Here is a 19,949-nt window from a genome sequence, read left to right as displayed (position 1 = left end):
ATTGTGGCGAATGATATTTAAATCAGAGGATCGATGTGGGATTGACTGAATAGTATCTCACCTCCATGCTCATCTGTTCAAAGTCAGGGAAGGTGTCTGTCAGCTGCTGAAAGTCCTCCGGGGACATGGGGAAGATGTCGGAGTTGCGGGGTACCCTCCTGCTGACGCGGCACACCACACCGGTGACACAGGCACACAGTGACCCATAGCACACCACGGCACACAGTAAACACCACACTGCAGATAGCACACGCAGCACAATACAGTGTACGGCACAGCAAGCAACACACATGGCACAGTGCAAGTGTACACACACCGAATGGCACAGCGAGTGCAGCGAGCGGTGTTCACAGCAGTAGCACAGAACAGAGCATGCACTTGACACCCTACACGGTGTGGCACACAGCTCAGAGCTCGCAACACAGCGCACGTAATAACGCATTCAACTGATGTACAGAGAAAGGCCAAGTCGCTCGTCCATCGCGCGGAGCACAAACAAGACCAATGTGGTAACCTCCATAATACAATGATGCAGAGAGGGGCTTACAACTCATGCACCGGGATGAACACAGTCTGGATGTAGCCCTCTTTCTTATCCTCCTCCATGGCATCAACCTCTGCCACACACACACACAAAGATGAAACACATAATCCACTATTAAATGTAATCTCTTTCATTACTTTTTAGAGTGCTATTCACTGGCTCTGTAAAAAATGTCTGTGCAGAACATATTGCTTATGATGCTACAGGTAACGGGGACATAGGGTTAAGCAATTAAACCCACAAAAGACAAAACTGCATTCTCATATTGGCAACCCACATTCGATTCGTGCCCATGCATACATCTGAAAATCGATACGTGAACATGACCTGGGCTTCCACTAGGGTAACTCAGTCTGAAATGGATAATCTTGCAATTGTGTTAACAGCAACACTGGGGAGACAGAGGTAGCATGTTCCTGGTCACATCACCTTCTCATGTGCCACGATGACCTTCACAGGGGCTTGCTGAGAGTCTCATCAGCACGAGTGGGATGACTGTTGTATTGTGCATACATATAATGCACGCGAGTAAACAGAGGCTTAGGACTTACTGCGCGAGTAGTACTTGCTGAAGGCTACATCCTTGCCGATGTTCGGATAGAGGAACTTCAGGGGGCACTCGGGAATGTTGGCGTCGCTCAGGATCTTGAAAGAATTGATGATGTCGGGGAAAGACACGGCCGTTAGCTGCTGCTTGGTGTACGGCTCCACCGAGTGGATCTGAACATCACCTGCAGACGCGCAACCCCGTGGACAATAGAGGAGAGAAGGAAGGGCGGGGGCGGGGGCAATGATCACATGGGCAGCACGTGAGCCTCCACTCATAGTGATCCACTCGCAGGAGGGGCAAGCAGCTGATTCAAACAGCTGGGTCACAGCACTACTCCTTAGCTCAATTAAAAATAGGATCCTGCTCCACCCGGCTTCACGTACTGCTCCACATGCATTATTCTGCCCATGTTTTCACCGGGCCTGCAGTGAGTGGCCTTAAGTGCTGTAAGATTCCTGTTCTCTCCCTAACCCCCTATTACAATTCCATTCACAAACTCTTCCCGGTGCTCTTCATGCCGGCCCACCCTCTAGTCGTGGCCGTGTTATCACATTCACACCTCTCCTTGCCCTTTTTTCCAGGACCCCCCTCCTCTCTCACACCTCTCCATCCTCCCACTGTGCCCACCGCCTCATCTTGTTGCCAGGGATGCCCCGGTGGGCGATTCTCAAAGCACGCAACGCTCCCAACCTCCCCCCCAAGCTCACCGCAGGCAATGCCATCCTGCTTCTCGACCCAGGTGAAGGTGATGCCACCGTCACGACTGCTCTCGCTGAAGCGCAGCAGGAAGGTGCCGCTCAGCTGGTCCTTAAGCAGGGACTTTTCCGTGTCCTTGCTCACAAAGCCCATGATGTACCTGGTGTGTGCGCAGACAAAGACAAGGCTCGCCCGTTTAGCATCAGCTTGCCCCTTGGGCAGGCACCATGAGCGAGTGTCCAACAAGGCGAGCGTGGCAAGCACCACGCATGTGTGGCCCAACTGTTTTTTTGTCAACTGCACTGCACGTGGCCGATTCAGCCTATTGGAAGCCCACAGCGTTCATGGTGTGAAGTGGGTGACTAGCACGGAAAGACTGAGTGCTATGAAGAGGGCGAGTGTGGTTATGAAAGAGCGAGTAATGCGGAGGCTTAGTGTTGGGGAGAGAATCGATTGCTGATGGAAAAGCGAGGTGTACCGGTGAGGTAAGTGGGGCAGGAATAATAGGTGAATTGTTGCCTCCGTTTCACACATTACCCTTCATTCCAGATGGGCAGAAGGTGCTTCTTTATGAGTTCAATGATCCCATCCAGCCACAGCCAAAACGAAAACTGCTTCTCGGGCATGTTCTCCTGCACTCCACGTACACACGGAATGGCAGTAAAGCGATTCAGACTCAGTAGTAGTAATAGGTTTTTACCCTTTTATCTGGCACCAAAACTGACACCTTTATACAAGGGATTATGTTTGCAATAACCACAACACAAGCAGTCAAAATGCAAACAAAAAGAGACAACTCTGATAATGATAAAGGCACTGTCCTTGAAATTGATTGGTCCACACCCGAGACGGCTTTTCTTAGAGCCTAGTCTCCACTGGTGTTGGACCAGATGACGCCAAAAGAGAGGGGGTCCTTGACTTTAAAACATCTGGCAGCTCACCAGAATTGGTTCAAGCAAGCTGGACTGCTGATGAGACACTCAATGTCAAACCAGTCCAAATTTTTCTCGTGTTTAATCAATGGCTGCTGATATTACGCACTCCCTGGGGAATGTGTGGCTGATGGGATGTGGATAAATACTTTTGCGTTTTATGTGGCGAGACAGATATGTTGAGGCATATTCTCTGCCCTTTTATATTTATCACTTTATTAAGCTAGAACCTGCTACCAGTGAGAGCTGCTGATCTCACCTTGCAGAACTTAGCCCAGGGCACCTGGCACTCCTTGTAGTTTGTAGTGAGACCTGGAACAATGTCGAGCCATAGACACGGTCAGTTATCGTCACAGTAGAAGCTATGCCATTATAAATAATTATCTGCCACCATATTTCAAACAGCAGTTATTTTTTTTTAATCACCAAAAACACAAGTGGTACAGACATACCGTGACATCCCAGAAGTCTATCCTAGAGTTTGAATTATGAAATAAGATTTTTTTGTTGCAGGTCAATTCAGCCCATCATCCTTCCCAGGTGTCAATAAATTCACATCACTTAATGGGAAGTCAACATTGATCATCCTATGGAGAGACTGGTTCCCACCATAGCAAAATTACCATAACTGGGTGAGGCCTGTCAACAGAGATGAGTACTGCCAAATGCTTGCTTGAGCAAGGAGACGCTGACTTTTTACTAAACACAAGTCGAGTACCGTGCATCTTTCTGTATTTTAGTTTGCTTCATCAGCGCAGGTATAACTTTCGCATATCATTTGTATGTTATTTGCATAAGTTGAATGCGATCGATTCTCACATGGATGATCCACGTGTGAACCGTGTACGTGAGAATCAATTTTAACCGATGGATCGATGCACTCTTTAAATGCTTACGACTCTCCACACAGCGCCGCGTCCCTACCGCTGACCCTAATGCGGGCCCTCTAAGTTGAACTTCTTTCGCATCATACATAGCCGACTACGGTATTCGGAGGTGCGGGGGAAGGACAACAAACTAAACGCAAAAATCAGTTCTAAAGAAATTATTTTTGGATTTAAAAGTGCATAACTTCCTAATATCTGAAGGAAGAGCGTTCCAGACGGCCACGGAAGTGCATCTGAAAGCGCGCGATGCAGTAACTGTCTTTGTTCAATGGCTAGCCAAAAGCCGGAGTTCGCGTGATGGTGTATGGTCCTCGACAAGATCAGCAAGGCATTGTGGTTCATTTGTGGCAAGCACTTTGTGTGTAACGAGTGCTACCTGATCATGTATTCGTTTGGCAACTGGAAGATAATGCAGCTCGGCGAGCAATGGATGGACACAGCACCGACACGTGCCAAATCATTTTGTACACACTGCAGCTTGGTAATGGTTTTGCCAGACGTCCCGTAGAGTAGTGAGTTGCAATAACCGAGGCTTGTCGATACGATGCTACACGCGACCGTGTTGGCTATGTCACGACTCAATAGCGGTGAAACGTGTCGTAGAGCCCTGATATGACAATTGAGAATCGATGTTAAACCGATGGGATCGATGCACCCTTTAAACGCAGCGCTGCGTCACCACCGCTGACCCTACAGCGGGCCCTAAGTCCGGCCGCGCCGCTGGCGGGGGGGAACACGCGCTGGACCCACCGAGCAGCTTCTCGGCGAGCGTGACGAGCTGCTGTGGGTTGAGGCCTCTGGAGGTGACGCACGAGAACTGCCAGCTGAGCACGTCGGAGAGCAGGCTCCAGCTCGCTGCCGGTGGGTTCAGGAACAGGGACAGGTTCTGTGGCAGAGACAGAGACGTGGCGCCACACTCCTCGTTATCCTGACATGCACGTAATGGACACGACTTTAATTAGCGCAACACAAACACATTCAATACAATGCTTTGGAAGTACCTTTCTAATCGTACAATCTAGCAGAGATAATTATATTTCAACCAATATTAATGCCAGACGCTTTATATACCTGCACCTCCGATTATAACCATTGGTTACATACCGTGCGAAGGAAGTTCAACGTACATACAGATACAAAAAAATGCATTGTAAGTTTGATTTTTTTTTTTTTACAATAGAGGGCTATTGCCTTCATTTAATTTCTCCAAGCACTAGAATTTAGAAACGTAGTATAAAATATCGCCCTGCACTGCCCCATCCACCCAGAACATTGTGCACGTGTAGTCTCACCTTCTGCTCGTTGGTGAGCATGTTGTACCACAGGATGGACGCCCAGCCATTGGGCAGTTGGCTCACGTTGGAGATGACAATGACAGGCAGAGACGTCGTCTGTGTTAGACGAAAGCACCGCACACACAATGCACGCACTGTGATGCACAATCAAGCTGCAAAGATATTGCCGTGACAATGCAAGCACTTACATCACACTGACTTTCAGAAGAGATGACATCTGCAGTATCACGCCCTCTAAACCCATTTATGAAAGTATTTTTGTTGAACTTCTTTTGCACCGTACATAGCCAACCATGCTAATCGAAGGTGCGGAAAGAAATAACAAATGCCAAGCTCTAAAGCCAGACTCCAAAACATTCATGTTCGCGTTTGATATTACAAACAACGCAAAAACCCCAATGTTATTCACAGATACAAAAAAACAACACTAATATTAGCCAGGAATGTAAATGTGTATCCATTATATCATCCCATATGTTTAAACAATCTGTTAATATTTTGCACGGACTTCAGATGTAGTTGCATTTAGATGCGATGTCTATCCAAATTGTATTGTTGGTGATAGGACTCCACTGAAATTACTAAACCTGAAGTAGTTATGTTTTACCACTCTAATCTAAACTCCAACCAATAATCTTGTCACTGCATGTGGGACAGCTACCTCCAGGTCCATCTTGAGGCTCTGGTGGTAAAATTGCGTCTCAAAGCTGATGAGGTGGAGCTCTTCCGTCACTATCAGTGATCCCTGCACACACACACAAAGAATACATTCTAAGCCACCTTACACTTGCAGGCCAAGTGCTGATTATCAATAACCTGATATGGCTAGGATGCCCTGTGACAATGGTGGAGACATCATTGTCATGATTGCCTTTGCCTCCCAAGTGTCACAAATTGTTGGCACACTATCAAGAACAAATATTTAGCCGCAGTCCGACTCAGAGAGGTAACGAATACAGGATTCGAATCTGGATAATGGCGAATGTAGCACAATACATTAAAATTTGACACCACAAAGTGAAGGTGATATCACCACAGATTTAGTGCCTAGCTAGTTGTACTTTGGGAGTATGTGGAATAGTCTGACAGGTGAACACACAGGTATTATGGGTCAGCAGACTACGGTGACTTTGCAGATGCATCACCTGTGCTCCCTACTACGTCACCATGCTACTTTGACATGCACATCAGACACTCAACCAACGTTTTCCTCCTCCTCACATTGACCCTGAAATCCATGCTGTTTTATTTCATCTCCCAACCCGGAATTAACTATTCCATGGAAATTAATGGGCACCTCGCGATGTTACTACAGTGAGGGAATAAAGTATTTGATCCCCTGCTGATTTTGTACGTTTGCCCACTGACAAAGAAATGATCAGTCTATAATTTTAATGGTAGGTTTATTTGAACAGTGAGAGACAGAATAACAACAAAAAAATCCAGAAAAACGCATGTCAAAAATGTTATAAATTGATTTGCATTTTTATGACCCCTCTGCAAAACATGACTTAGTACTTGGTGGCAAATCCCATGTTGGCAATCACAGAGATCAGACGTGTCTTGTAGTTGGCCACCAGGTTTGCACACATCTCAGGGGGGATTTTATCCCACTCCTCTTTGCAGATCTTCTCCAAATCATTAAGGTTTCGAGGCTGACGTTTGGCAACTCAAACCTTCAGCTCCCTCCACATATTTTCTATGGGATTAAGGTCTGGAGACTGGCTAGGCCACTCCAGGACCTTAATGTGCTTCTTCTTGAGCCACTCCTTTGTTGCCTTGGCCGTGTGTGTTTGGGTCATTGTTATGCTGGAATACCCATCCACGACCCATTTTCAATGCCCTGGCTGAGGGAAGGAGGTTCTCACCCAGGATTTGACGGTACATGGCACCGTCCATCGTCCCTTTGATGCGGTGAAGTTGTCCTTGTCCCCTTATCAGAAAAACACCCCCAAAGCATGTTTCCACCTCCATGTTTGACGGCGGGGATGGTGTTCTTGGGGTCATAGACAGCATTCCTCCTCCTCCTCCAAACACGGCGAGTTGAGTTGATGCCAAAGAGCTCCATTTTGGTCTCATCTGATCACAACACTTTCACCCAGTTGTCCTCTGAATCATTCAGATGTTCATTGGCAAACTTCAGACGGGCATGTATATGTGCTTTCTTGAGCAGGGGGACCTTGCGGGCGCTGCAGGATTTCAGTCCTTCACGGCGTAGTGTGTCACCAATTGTTTTCTTGGTGACTATGGTCCCAGCTGCCTTGAGATCATTGACAAGATCCTCCCGTGTAGTTCTGGGCTGATTCCTCACCGTTCTCATGATCATTGCAACTCCACGAGGTGAGATCTTGCATGGAGCCCCAGGCCGAGGGAGATTGACAGTTCTTTTGTGTTTCTTCCATTTGCGAATAATCGCACCAACTGTTGTCACTTTCTCACCAAGCTGCTTGGCAATGGTCTTGTAGCCCATTCCAGCCTTGTGTAGGTCTACAATCGTGTCCCTGACATCTTTGGAGAGCTCTTTGGTCTTGGCCATGGTGGAGAGTTTGGAATCTGATTGATTGATTGCTTCTGTGGACAGGTGTCTTTTATACAGGTAACAAGCTGAGGTTAGGAGCACTCCCTTTAAGAGTGTGCTCCTAATCTCAGCTCGTTACCTGTATAAAAGACACCTGGGAGCCAGAAATATTTCTGATTGAGAGGGGGTCAAATACTTATTTCCCTCATTAAAATGCAAATCAATTTATAACATTTTTGACATGCGTTTTCCCGGATTTTGTTGTTGTTATTCTGTCTCTCACTGTTCAAATAAACCTACCATTAAAATTAAAGACTGATCATTTCTTTGTCGGTGGGCGAACGTACAAAACCAGCAGGGGATCAAATACTTTTTTCCCTCACTGTACTTACATGAGCTCGCAAATCTATTGGGTGACATGCTGAATTATCAAGAGTGCGCATTGAGTCCATCACAAGTGGGGCACTGTTGATCCCCCGGCAAGGGGTGCAGTAAAGGAACCTCACCTCGTTCCTGCCTCCTGCTTGCGTGCGCTGTTCTCGTACTTGCTGCAGAAGACACGCGCGCGCACGCACGCACACCTCGTTGCTAAAGTAAATCTTTTCCTGCAAAGACTCCTTTTGAACAGTTATTTTAAACTATGATTATTCAAAAGCAGTAGAACAGGCGGAGGGGGGGCTATCATCAATCGGTTTATGTAAGAGGCGACTATGTATGTACATGTGTGTCACCGCTGCTCCACCGCAGTATGACAGTGGTAAGGAGGTGTTACGTGAACCTTGCCTGAGCACATTGACATCATCTAGTGCACTGCCAGGGAAACACTCAACGAAGAGCTGCTTGCGGTACAATGATCATGTTACTGCTACTGCAATGCAGAGGTTTAATTCAGTTTGACTTACTTCGATTCAGGTGAGAGCCCATTGAGATCAAATATATCTTTAACAATAGGGAAATTTAGCCCATGCATGGGAAGAAATATTTTATATATATGTGTGCAGGCGATTTTCAAATTCAGAATTTTGGCTATGACACCGGTACTCTTCTGGCAATGCTTGTGCATGACATTGCAGGGTGTTGCACATCAACTTTACTGCAGGGCACCTTGCTCTTATGCTTTGTAACATCACGCTTGCCACAAATGAACCACAATACCTTGCTGATCTCGGCAAGGAGCATAAACCTAGCCATCGAACAAAGACGGTCACTGCATCGCCAATGGCGGAGCCAGGATTTTAATGTCGGGGGGGGGGGGGGGGGGGGCAACCCCTACAGCAATTAAAAATTATAGAGGAGTTTTGATTTAAAGCTTTCGTGACTGCAGTTATTCATATTCTTAGCTCTTTCGGTAAAGTCACGTTGAAGGGAAACAATAAAATAATAAAATATATATAAAACAATAAAAATTCTCACGACGTTTCGACCATAACACAAACGGTCGTCATCAGGTGTGTCGGTTTGCATTATATATATTTTATTGTTTCCCTTCAACGTGACTTTACCGAAAGAGCTAAGAATATAGAGGAGTTGTTAGTAAGTAAGGACTTGTCCCTTGGTTTTTATTCGACGCGTGTGCGGCGATGGCGCAGCCATCGTTCGAGGGTCGAATTCGAACCGCGTTGTGTGATCGGCATCGCGCTCGCTGAAGGTGTCGATGCCTTCAGGGAAGTCGTGTACTGTATACGCAACTGCGCACAATTCTGAGTTACTTATTACATCTGCTTTGCCGTTACTTATTGCCAATTATGGACTCAGACTATTGTCCTATCATCTCATAAAGTCCCTGGCACATAATAATATGCTACACGTGCCACCCCACCCCCCCAACTGGCTCCGCCAGTGTGCATCACGCGCTTTCAGATGTGCTTCTGTGGACGTCTAGAACAATCTTACATTCGATATTAGTAAGCCACTGGAGATATATACTTTTAATCTAAATTGAAAACCCATTTCTTTAGAATTGTTTTTTGTGTTTAGTTTGTTGTCCTTCAACAATTCGCACGGTCGTCTCCGTACGCTGTGAAATGTTCAACATACATCACCAGGCAGCTGTAGCGGTGAGCTGTGGCTGACTGCCAGGTGCAGTGGCCACACTCTCACGTTGTGAACGTGTGCCGTGTGAGGAGCTCACCAGGTGGCGGAACTCCACCGCGAGGCTGCCACTGTTGCACTCCTCCATGTTCATCACCTTGGTGTTGGTGCCCAGGATGTTGAAGCGACGGAAGCTAGGGTTGGTGGGACACATGGTGACTTTAGTCCTCGACACTGGCTGCAGCTGTCCTTGCCGCTGATTGGCTCACATTGCACAAGATGTGATGGACTCGGAGTACTTTGTCAACTAAATAGTGATATTTTATATTTTATGCATCGCAATATTGCAGGTAATTGAGGCCACTGGGTGGTCTAAGAGTAACTGACTTTAAGGACTGATGGTATACTTAGTCTTGTTTGTTTTTGGAATTAATTATCACATAGCCCAAGATGCTGTGTGATATGACAGATTCAAATGTTTTGCTAATAATATGCACAATGTCAGAACATTAAACAAATCTAAAGAGATGGAATTCAGGCACTCACCCCTTGACTGGAGGCTTATCGCCAATATCCCTGATGACGGCAGAAAATGCAAAAAAATACACGAGGTTAGTCTTGATTAACACCTGTCAAACCGACAAGAGTTGCTGTTTTCATTTTAAAACATGCACTGCATTAAATTTCGATTTAATGTGTTATTTTATTTTATCAATTTATTATTTTATTCTCATTCTACGTGACTTTACCGAAGGAACCCAAGAAGATGCACTGCATTAGTTTAATTGAATGGGAACCCCTTTTAGGGGACATGGAGGCCAAAATGGGACCGATACTACAGAAAGCATGACTCACTTGTCAATGGATGCCTTAACCTTCAACTGGTAGTTCAACTCGGACAGCTTCACGAGGAGCCTGTAACAGCAAGGAGCAACGCGCATGCGGTATCCGCTTAGAACCGTGGACATTATGTTGCGTACCAGCCGCGTTGCCGGAGCTCTGCTGGAAAATATCACCGTGTGCGATGCACGCACCTGATCTTGGCGGTGAACTGCACACTCGTCTTGATCACCAGCGGCCTCTGTGGGTGCGTGGGCATGCACGGTTGGCACTCCACCACGAAGGCACTGAGGTCATTCACGTGGGTGGACAGTCACACAAGTGAGACAGATGAGCAACAGAGTAACATGAGAACCTACCCTCCCGCAGACTATACCCAACAGCTAGTATAAATCAGCTGCCGCATGGCGAGACTGTAACAGCAGGAAAATGACACCCATTGCACAAGTTCTGAAGGATATGATTTAGTAACGCGATCTAACCCAAAAAAAAACTATTTATGGATATTGGTCGCAAAAGCCTGTGTGTTAAACTAACGCGGTGTGAGTTGCATGGTACTTCATTATCAATATGAAAGTAACAACACCTTTATCAAAGTGGTAAACCTCTCCTGTTTGTTTCTAGAGTAGTGGATAATCTAGAAATATATGTTCCATTTGTGAAAGGTTAAAATAATGTTGTTTTCTTCTTCGAGCATTAAAAAAAACACAGAACCAGTAATCGTGTGCTTTATTGCAGGCGATATGAAGTTCAAGGCTTTGGACAATTTCAACCAGGAGTTACTGTCCAATCATTGCTGCAGGTTTAATTGCAGCAATGGCTGTGCACGTAAGTGTTCAGTGCTTTACCGCACAACCAGCAGAGGCCATAGAAACGAGACCTAAATAATTAGCTCTCAGGATAATCTTATGGCCATTTAAGACGTTCATGTGTTAGTTTTTTTTTTGTTTACTGTGCACAAGCTTGCTTGGGTATGGTGCAATATGGTACTGTAATAATTGTTAATAATAATAAGTCCCTTGTCAATCTACTGGTGGATTAAGGCTTCCCCATGGGATGTCAATTTTAGGGGTCATTTGACCATATTTCACCATGCTGGTCAGTATGGGTTGGTGAAGGGAGGTTCAGATATCACTCGCCACTGATATTAGACGTGGCCGGAAATCTAACTTAGACACTGGATTCAGAGTGTAGTGCGCTAACCACTGCATCACCACTCACAAGTGTAGTGACGTAAATGGAGTCACTATGGCGTTTAGCGCCAGATACTGTCACGGGGATTGGAACTGTGCGTGTTGAGCCTCTCTCTGGCACCAGAGTAGAGGTATGGCATGCAAGCGGGCCCTAGGGGGGATGGTTCTGGTGACGGTCAGAGAGAGGGCAGTTGAGGACGTGACAGTCTCGGTGAACCCGAGAGGGCACGTGACAGGAGAGGGTAGTGAGCGGGGCCAAAGGGTGGCAAGAGGGACACGTGATATATAGCCCAGAGCCTTCTCGTAGGATCTAGAAGGGGGCGTGGCCAAGAGCGGAGCTAGGCCACGCTCAGAGGCATAAAAGGCAAGTCCCGAGAGCCGATCCGGGCTGTCTGTTGGAATGGAACCCGTCGGTGCTACGTCTCTTCAATCCTCGATCCTCGGTCTTTACGCTCGGCAACGTGGGTCAGGCAGTGTGTTACTGACTGACCCGGTTATGTAGTTACCCCGTTGTGGTCTAGTTGGGGTGTTATAATAAACGTGTTGCCTCCAAGTTCTAGTGTGCGTCTCCGTAGAACCCACTACACAAATATAAAGACATTGCTGCAACACGTTGTGGATTGAACCTTGTTATCAGGAGACCAGGTTCCATGCATTAAAGTATTCATTCAATACATAATTTGGTAACGCTTTTATATTTGATGAAATAAATAAAAAGCAAAAGTCATACACAGCAATGTGTGACCACCACAAGGGTTGGGGCGATGAGATGAGCTAATGTGCAGGTACAAGATGGATGACGACATTGCAAGATCGAGAGGCAATGGCACAAACATGGGGAGACCTTCATCCAGCAGTGGGTTCATAATGATTTCGTTAACAAAAAAAATCCAGGATCCTTAAAAAGAAATACTAAAACCCTTGTGAGGTTGTATTGCTTCAGCTGTCTTTGCTGGACATGTGAAAAAGAGCTTTACAGCTCATCGGATTCCTCCAGTATAAATCAATATTCTGATCACGTGACTGATGTGCGAAATAATAGAAGCAGGTAATTCTTCTGATGAAATAGCAAAAAATATATATTTTGTTCAATACGCATGGCTTGAAATACACGCAGTGTGGTTATGGGTTTCGAGCCTGTAACAGCATGTGGTGCGTACTTGTTGAAGAGAGCCTGCAGCAGGTTGCTGGTCTTTTCCTCCAAGTCGCCCTTGTATGACACAATGGGGTCCCCTTTGTAGGTCACCTTCTGCTGCAGCTCCTCCAGCTTCCTGAGCTGCCTCAGCACCTGCAGCAGTGCCTCTGCCAGCTCGGTGTACCTATAATGCGCGCACACAACAAAGACAACGATCCCCCACGCACGCACACACAAGGTGTGTTTTCAGACCTCGTCACTGTGCAACACAATGCTCTCAATGCGCTGCCAGGAAACGTTTAAGGTTGTTCCTCCACATGTATCAAACACACAGGACAATTCATTTATATATACTCCACTGATCCTCTTACTTTCTTCTCAACAGGTGATTGAATTTTGTGAAAGTGATGCCTCTAAATCTTACAGATAAGCATTTTAGAAGATGCACTAAGTGTATATAGTTTAATACGTAGGCTTTCGCGACCAATATCATCTATAACAGGTTTTTATTTGGATTAGATCGTGTAAATATAAATGTGTCATTAAACCCGTCACCACCCGACAAAGCCAATTAGTAAGATTTGTCACGTAAACAGAACATGCCAATTCGTTACTACTACAGCACGCCGGTGTGTTGGACAGCAAATCCACAACATTTACAATCCAGAGTACGATGTGTCGCCAGTCATTACAACTCACTTCATCAGACGGACAAACCTGTTGAATTGCATTTATTTGCATTCCCAGGGTTTTGGGAGTAACATGAAAACCAGTTGGGCAACCTTCCTCAGCAAGGTACACCACCACGTGTTTAAGGGCATAGCAACCTATAACCTATATTTGTTTACTTTTCCGTGAAATCTAAATCCAGCAGGGTTTATAGTTCCCCACTACTGTGTATAGTTTAGGTATAACCCTAATGTAGCTGCTTTGTCACGCGTTAGCATTGTAATGAGCAATAGTTAATTAAAACAAAGTTCTGTTCATATGGCTGGAAAAGGACAGCGGGTTTATGCAGGGATGATTACGTGCATTTTTATGAGGGGAGTGGAGGAACAGCGATTTGTAGAATCCAGGTGAGCTAGGTTCATTTCTCAGTTGCGTATCCATTTACAGAGTTTTTGAGCCAGCTGGTCAGGAGTGTGTAAGGGCATAGCCAGGTAACCATAGAGCACAGAGTTAGATATGTCTTAGCGTGTCACGATAATAACAATTACATATATTTAAGAGCGCACAATGAAAAACAAATCTACAATTAAGATGATGAATGGAAATAATGTTTTTTTTTTACTTCAAACCTTGTCAATGACTTTTCGACCGTCAGTGCCAGATACGGGAGTCAACCTGTTCATGACTAGCTTAAAACAACTCAGCCATGGCGCCTCCGATTAGCACGGTTGGCTACATATGGTGCGAAAGAAATTCAACATACATACAGCCTCAAAATAAACAGTTTGTGCAGCTTTTTAACTGTAGTACTGGGGAGACAGGGAATGATGGGTGTGATGCGCGTGAACAGCACTTGTGCCTACAATGAAAAGCCGGAGGGACACTTTTTGTGATGTATTCTAATCCATTGAATTGTCACACATTATTGGAATTCAAAATGTGTATTTACAGACAAATGATTGCTCAACGAAGTGGCTTAACCACGTGGAAATTTATTACGGCCAAATACTCTTGAATGCATGTTGATTCTAAATGTGGAGGGAAAAATCGGAGGACCCGGAAAAAATCCACACACCCACGGGAAAATAAGCAAACTCCAAATATACATTCAGGGTCGGGATCGAACCCACGACCTCCTGTATAACAGGCAAGGTAGTTAATAAGAAACACTTCAACCAGTCTCAAGAATCATTTTAGAAGGCTCTTCTTGCATTTGGATATTTGACCAATACCATGAACAAGTTGGCTTGTGGGAAATAACCGCAGCTCTTGGAGAAAACTCATCCTAGCCACATCAACAGTATTTACCGGCAGGAGTTTGCTTGTGAAACGTGTGCATGATATAGAACAGGTGTGCGACCTGAAAACTGAAAGTTCACAGCTCTGGAGTATTTTAAGACTCGTTTATGAAAATCTGTATTTGTATCGGTATTTCGAGAGCAAAAAAAAAATATCTTACTGTAGGCTCCCAGAGATGAGATTTTACGACACAACATCCCCGACCACTGGTGCTGCCTGGCCAAGCAGCACAAGAAGCATCCCCTTCAGAGAAAATCAAGTGAAGTGCTTGCAGAGTGCAACCTCACTGCCACTGTAATCTACCTACAAATATAATTTCTTGGGTAAGACACCGTCAGTTCAAAATCACGGTGCTTTCCTGTTCTAATTAACATTAGGGTGGTGATCATCTCCTGTTTACAAATTCCGCATTCCTACGGTGGAGGCGGTTCTATCTACAGGACAACCACTACTCTTTGGTTTTTTCGGTAAAATCACGTAGGTAAAATAAAATAAAACAACTAAATTAAATCACGACGTTTCGGAGGCAACACAAGCTTCCGTCTTCAGGTGGAACAGTCACGGCAGAATCGCTGTATCAGGTGGAGAGCTCTTGAGCTCCCCACCTGAAGACGGAAGCTTGTGTTGCCTCCGAAACGTCGTGATTTAATTTAGTTGTTTTATTTTATTTTACCTCCGTGACTTTACCGAAAAAAACAAAGAGTATGAATCCTTGCAGTCACGAAAGCTTCAAATCTAGGACAACCACACAATTGGTACTTATTTTAACCGACCGCGGAGGGTTTATGGGCCGAGTCAACCCCCCGGGGCGGGAACTGAACTTGCAACCTCACCATTGCGAGCCACTCAACGCGAACCGCTGAGCTACCTGGCCAGATTTATTAACCTGATCATTGTGCAATTCAGGTGGGGAAAAGCAGGCATCATGCGGCAAGCAGGCATCATGCGGCAAGCGGGCACGTGCGACTTGGCAAGAGGGCGAGTGGGAGGGTGTGTACCACTTCTCCAGGTGGTCGAGGCAGATGTTGGGTGGGCCGCCGATGCAACCGAGCTGTTGCCTCCGCTTCCACTCGTTCAGCTCTTCCAGCAGCGGCTTGTTGTGGACATAGTCGGCGATGGCCAGCAGCTCTGTCATCGATTGCAAGATTTGCTGTGTCGCACAAGAGACAAAAGATCCCCTGAAGGAGTCAACGGATTGCTGGGGCGAGTCCTGTTAGTGAGCACCTACGAAGGCCGGCACGGCACACGAAGGGCTGGGTGGTCAGAACCACACCCCCGACCCCCTTTGATTCCCTGGTGGCGATGTTTAAACATCACACAATCACTCATTTCAGGCTAAGTTAACTTAGGGGGGAGGCCCTGAATGGGTAGAGATATATATACGGGGCATCTCTGTAATTTAGCAATGTTGACCGTGATCGGGGTTTTAACTCGACCGCTCCCCATAATTAAAACACCAAATCGCAACCCACCGCAATGGATACGCGTGGCTTGATACGAATGTGCAGATTTACCACAATTGCAGAGCGCCTATGTGGTCAAACCCAGAACCAGATCACTCTGTGTCCCCGACGTGGAGACCAAGATTGCCGCGACACGTTTTGCTGTAGGGTCCCGCACCTTGCGATTCTGGTCCAGGTTCTGCAGCATCACCTGCAGCCGTGCCATCTGCTTCTTGGAGTCCCCCTGCCCGTTGGGCTTGCCGTTCTGTGGCGACGGCTGCTGTTTTGACAAGAGACTGGCGCTATTGCTCTCTGGACCGTCTGTGGTGACACAAGAATTCAGCCACGTGTTCAATCAAATCAAACACACACAATATAAAATATGCAAATGCACTTTGAAAGTGGACAGTTTAAAAAACAAAAGACAAAACTGGTTACATTTTTCATCTAGAAGTCAATTTGTAAGAGACTTAAGACTGAAAAATGTTGTTAAAAGCCCCACCGAAAGAATAAGAAAATAGAACAGTGGTAAAAAAACAGCCCAGTAGCTGATACAAAAATGCAGGCAAATGACCACGTTTTGAGAACATTTGTCCTCACCTTTGGTCTGAAAGTCTTTGTAGCGGAAGTCAAACTCATCCTGACAATTTTCCAGGGATTTGATATTTTGCTCTGTTACCTGAAGGCACAAAACAACATATGAATACATATATAGTGCAGTACCATTTATTTGACTAAACCACATTTTCTACAAATGTAATTTGAGAACTCTTATAACTCATTAATCTCCTATGAAGAGATATCACTAGGTTTACTGTTCGCCAACAGCATCCCAATAGTTTACGACTATTATGTCTTTTTATGAGCTCACTACACATTCACACTATATGTTTCCATCTGATTTCTCACTAGCTTTACTACCCAGCTTCGCCCGGGACTTGGATTCTTGCCTTGGATTAATACACGGCCGACGCGGAGGGTTGGGGGTGGGGGGGTAAGCGTGACGTCAGCAGGCACACTGCGTGACGCTGCCACATGCGGGTGACATCACAGATGTGACGTCACCGCTCACTTGCCGTGCAAAATACATCCATTATTGCGCCCCGCCCCCCAAAATACAAAACTCTATTTTTATACTTTATGCATTGTCTACAGTCTGGAAGCTACCCACATGCCAAATGTCAAGTTTGTTGCATGTCGGGAAGTACGCTAAACATTTCGAACAGACACACATATTCACAAATTTCCCTTTTATATATATAGATATGCAGGTGCACATCCGTGCAGTAACATCATCATCATCGTGTCTCGACTGATCCATTCACTCGGGCTCCATATAAGCCTAGTTTTACTGGTGGAAACCTACTGGTTACACCACCAGGCCACAGGGGATTATTGTGTTCGGCCGTCGTGCATCCAAAAATGGGAGGGGTGGGGCTGGGTGGAGAGGGGAGGGTGGGAAGAGGCTGGGTAGGAAGGGAGGGGCTGGGTGGAGAGGGTGGGGCTTGGTGGGGAGGGGCTGGGTGGGGCTGGGAGGGGTGGGGCTGGGTGGGGAGGGGCTGGTCACCCCGTGGTGTCCTTATAAAACTCAATGTTTAACCTACTCACGCCGGCTTGTGCCCGCCCTCACAGACGGGCATATTTGCGGAATACACCACGTGGTGCCGCCGTTGACCCTGGCCATTGACCCAGCAACCCAACGTTCCTACCAGCTCCCTCCGCAGGAATGAGTTACAGCACCACTCTCCACAGGTGTTATACCTGCACGCGTTTCTTGACCTCTGCGATGGTTAGTTCCAGGTTCTTCTGCTTCTCGGACTGGATGGAGCTCTGAGGTCGATACTGCTGACCTTCAGCACCCTGTGGCAGAGACAAGGAAAGTGTCATGACCATGGACGAACGTCCATACTCGCAATCGGTAGTAACCAGTAATGGTGAGCCATGAGTATCCATCTGTTCATGAAGTGCGATGCACTTGATTGCATCTATGAAACAATTAGATAGGCTGCGAAACTGGTAAAGTTGTTGCATAAAACACTTTCACAATCATGCTTTTTATTTACCGAGGAAAGCCTTACCGTGTCGTTCGGGTTGTTTCAGAGAATCCTGATTTGGGATGTTTGGCCTTTTCTATTAATAAGTATTTTACTTGTGGGAGTGAATTGAGGTACCTGGAGAACACCCATGCATGCGAGGCGATAACACGCAAAAGCTTGGCACCGATGTACTCAATAGTTATTTACTGACCACTTCACAGCCCAAGCCTACAACATCTGGTATTTCCAGGGAGTCTCCCTGTCAAGCAAGAACCAGGCTTGTTCCTGATTAGCTGGTTAGATAAATCGGGTGCATTCAGGGCGATTTCATTTTTGGGGTGATGTGGTCATCGTTAAATGCATGCGCCATTAAAGGAATTCGGAATTTCAGGAGAACATGGACTCGCACAATGCTACAATGTTTTAACTTTGAAACAAATCTTTACTGAAGTGACCTGGAGGTAAATCTTTGCAATTCACCATGGTCTCTGCATTTACATGTTTAAGAGTGAATAGGAAAATAATAGCAAAAATAACAGCAACCTTTACAAGTGATGCATGAATGCACGCAAGTTCAACTCACCATGTGGGCCTTGTTCGCTCTATCTAAGATGTGCTGCTCCTCCTGCAGGCACTGAGATATGAGAGAAGCCATCTGGGTTGGGTTCTCTAGGTACTTTGCCTGTGAACACATATATACAGAGACGGATAACTTGCTTGGCATTATACGGCTGTGGGGGCAAGTCCTGTTCGTGAGTACTGTCACTGTTGTTTGCACATTTAATGAAGCACTACTTTAAGGCTGAGTCAACTTAAGGGAGGCACAGGACAGGTTAATATTCCCTACGTAAGTGAAGGTGTGCATGCCCAGGGATTGAATCAAGAGTGGAGAATTGTAGCTCAGTGCGCTGACAACGATGCCACCACTCCCTACAAACACAAAGATCCCTCGTACAGCCTTAACAGGGCAAGTGTTGTTAGCGAGCACCTATGAAGGCCGGCAAAGCACACGAGGGGATGGGTGGCCAGCACCACGGCTGGCCACCTTTGTCTCCCTAGTGCCGATGTTTACACACCACACCAGGTACTCATTTGAGGCCGAGTCGACCGAGGGGAGGCCCAGGACCCATTCAGAAAACCATCACTGGTGTTGGCAGTGAGCGGGAATGGAACTCGGATGCCCGGGTTCATAGTGCAGCATGCTAACAGTTGCACTACCGCTCCCCTACAAGCATACACACACACATCTATTTGAAAGTAAATGTCCACACGGAGCTAGGACCTTGGCTTATGCACAAATACCTGTTTACTGCTTGTAAACCATTGGTGTGTGCATATGGAGTTGTGTTTGCAGTTGGGCATAGGCTCAGCTAGGCACCTGAATGTTCTGTTTTATCTTGCGCAGGTTGTGCTGCAGAAGCAGGTTGTGCTCGGAGGAGAACCGTCCATACTGCACGTCCAGCTGGCTCAGCAGAGTATGCAGTAGCAGAGAAGCCTGCGACGGATCGCTCGCTGCATGGCTCCTGGAACCACATGTCCCACGCGAATCACCGACTTGCAAAAGCATTGCCGCTATCGAGTTTCAATTATACGATTTTAAAGGCAAATCGGCCCAGGTTGCTGTAAATCATTGTCGTAATCATCGTCATCATTGGGCCATCGTCAGTGTGCAGCGTTAGCATAACCGAGCTCCTCACCAGTCCTGTCCTTCGATCCAGGGGGCGATAAACTGCCGCACCTCCATGGGGAAGCTCTCGTTGTAGAGCTGGTCCAACAGCTCCAAGTACTTCATGTCCAGCTGCTGGAGCTTGTTCCACTGCGCCATGATGTTTCCTCGTAGACTGGGGATTTGCACACCGCGATGACGAGATGTTAACTACCT

General features: G+C 46.4%; 1 protein-coding gene across 1 annotated transcript in view; it reads right to left on the bottom strand.

Annotated features, from left to right (window-relative positions):
* The window catches only part of LOC116945023 (signal transducer and activator of transcription 1-alpha/beta-like), a 35,489-nt gene that overhangs the window by 2,193 nt on the left and 13,347 nt on the right, over positions 1-19,949 (bottom strand). The window contains exons 2-23 of the mRNA XM_032959087.2: positions 19,765-19,908; positions 19,446-19,590; positions 18,651-18,749; positions 17,793-17,891; positions 16,632-16,710; positions 16,210-16,352; positions 15,588-15,739; positions 12,647-12,805; positions 10,488-10,580; positions 10,309-10,368; positions 10,000-10,029; positions 9,554-9,647; positions 7,929-7,970; positions 5,566-5,649; positions 4,902-5,000; positions 4,360-4,495; positions 2,982-3,034; positions 2,328-2,422; positions 1,802-1,950; positions 1,096-1,275; positions 548-617; positions 62-158 (exon numbers count right to left, since the gene is read on the bottom strand). Coding sequence (XP_032814978.1) covers positions 62-158; positions 548-617; positions 1,096-1,275; positions 1,802-1,950; positions 2,328-2,422; positions 2,982-3,034; positions 4,360-4,495; positions 4,902-5,000; positions 5,566-5,649; positions 7,929-7,970; positions 9,554-9,647; positions 10,000-10,029; positions 10,309-10,368; positions 10,488-10,580; positions 12,647-12,805; positions 15,588-15,739; positions 16,210-16,352; positions 16,632-16,710; positions 17,793-17,891; positions 18,651-18,749; positions 19,446-19,590; positions 19,765-19,892 — 2,286 coding nt within the window. The 5' untranslated portion in view covers positions 19,893-19,908. The remainder of the gene's footprint in view (positions 1-61; positions 159-547; positions 618-1,095; positions 1,276-1,801; positions 1,951-2,327; positions 2,423-2,981; positions 3,035-4,359; positions 4,496-4,901; positions 5,001-5,565; positions 5,650-7,928; positions 7,971-9,553; positions 9,648-9,999; positions 10,030-10,308; positions 10,369-10,487; positions 10,581-12,646; positions 12,806-15,587; positions 15,740-16,209; positions 16,353-16,631; positions 16,711-17,792; positions 17,892-18,650; positions 18,750-19,445; positions 19,591-19,764; positions 19,909-19,949) is intronic.

This window comes from Petromyzon marinus, chromosome 2, assembly GCF_048934315.1.
Source record: "Petromyzon marinus isolate PM22_M1 ecotype Great Lakes invasive population chromosome 2, UKy_Petmar_22M1.pri1.0, whole genome shotgun sequence".
NCBI classification, from domain to species: domain Eukaryota; kingdom Metazoa; phylum Chordata; class Hyperoartia; order Petromyzontiformes; family Petromyzontidae; genus Petromyzon; species Petromyzon marinus.
Note: the sequence above shows the minus strand (reverse complement) of the source record. Positions and strands in the feature narration are given on the sequence as shown.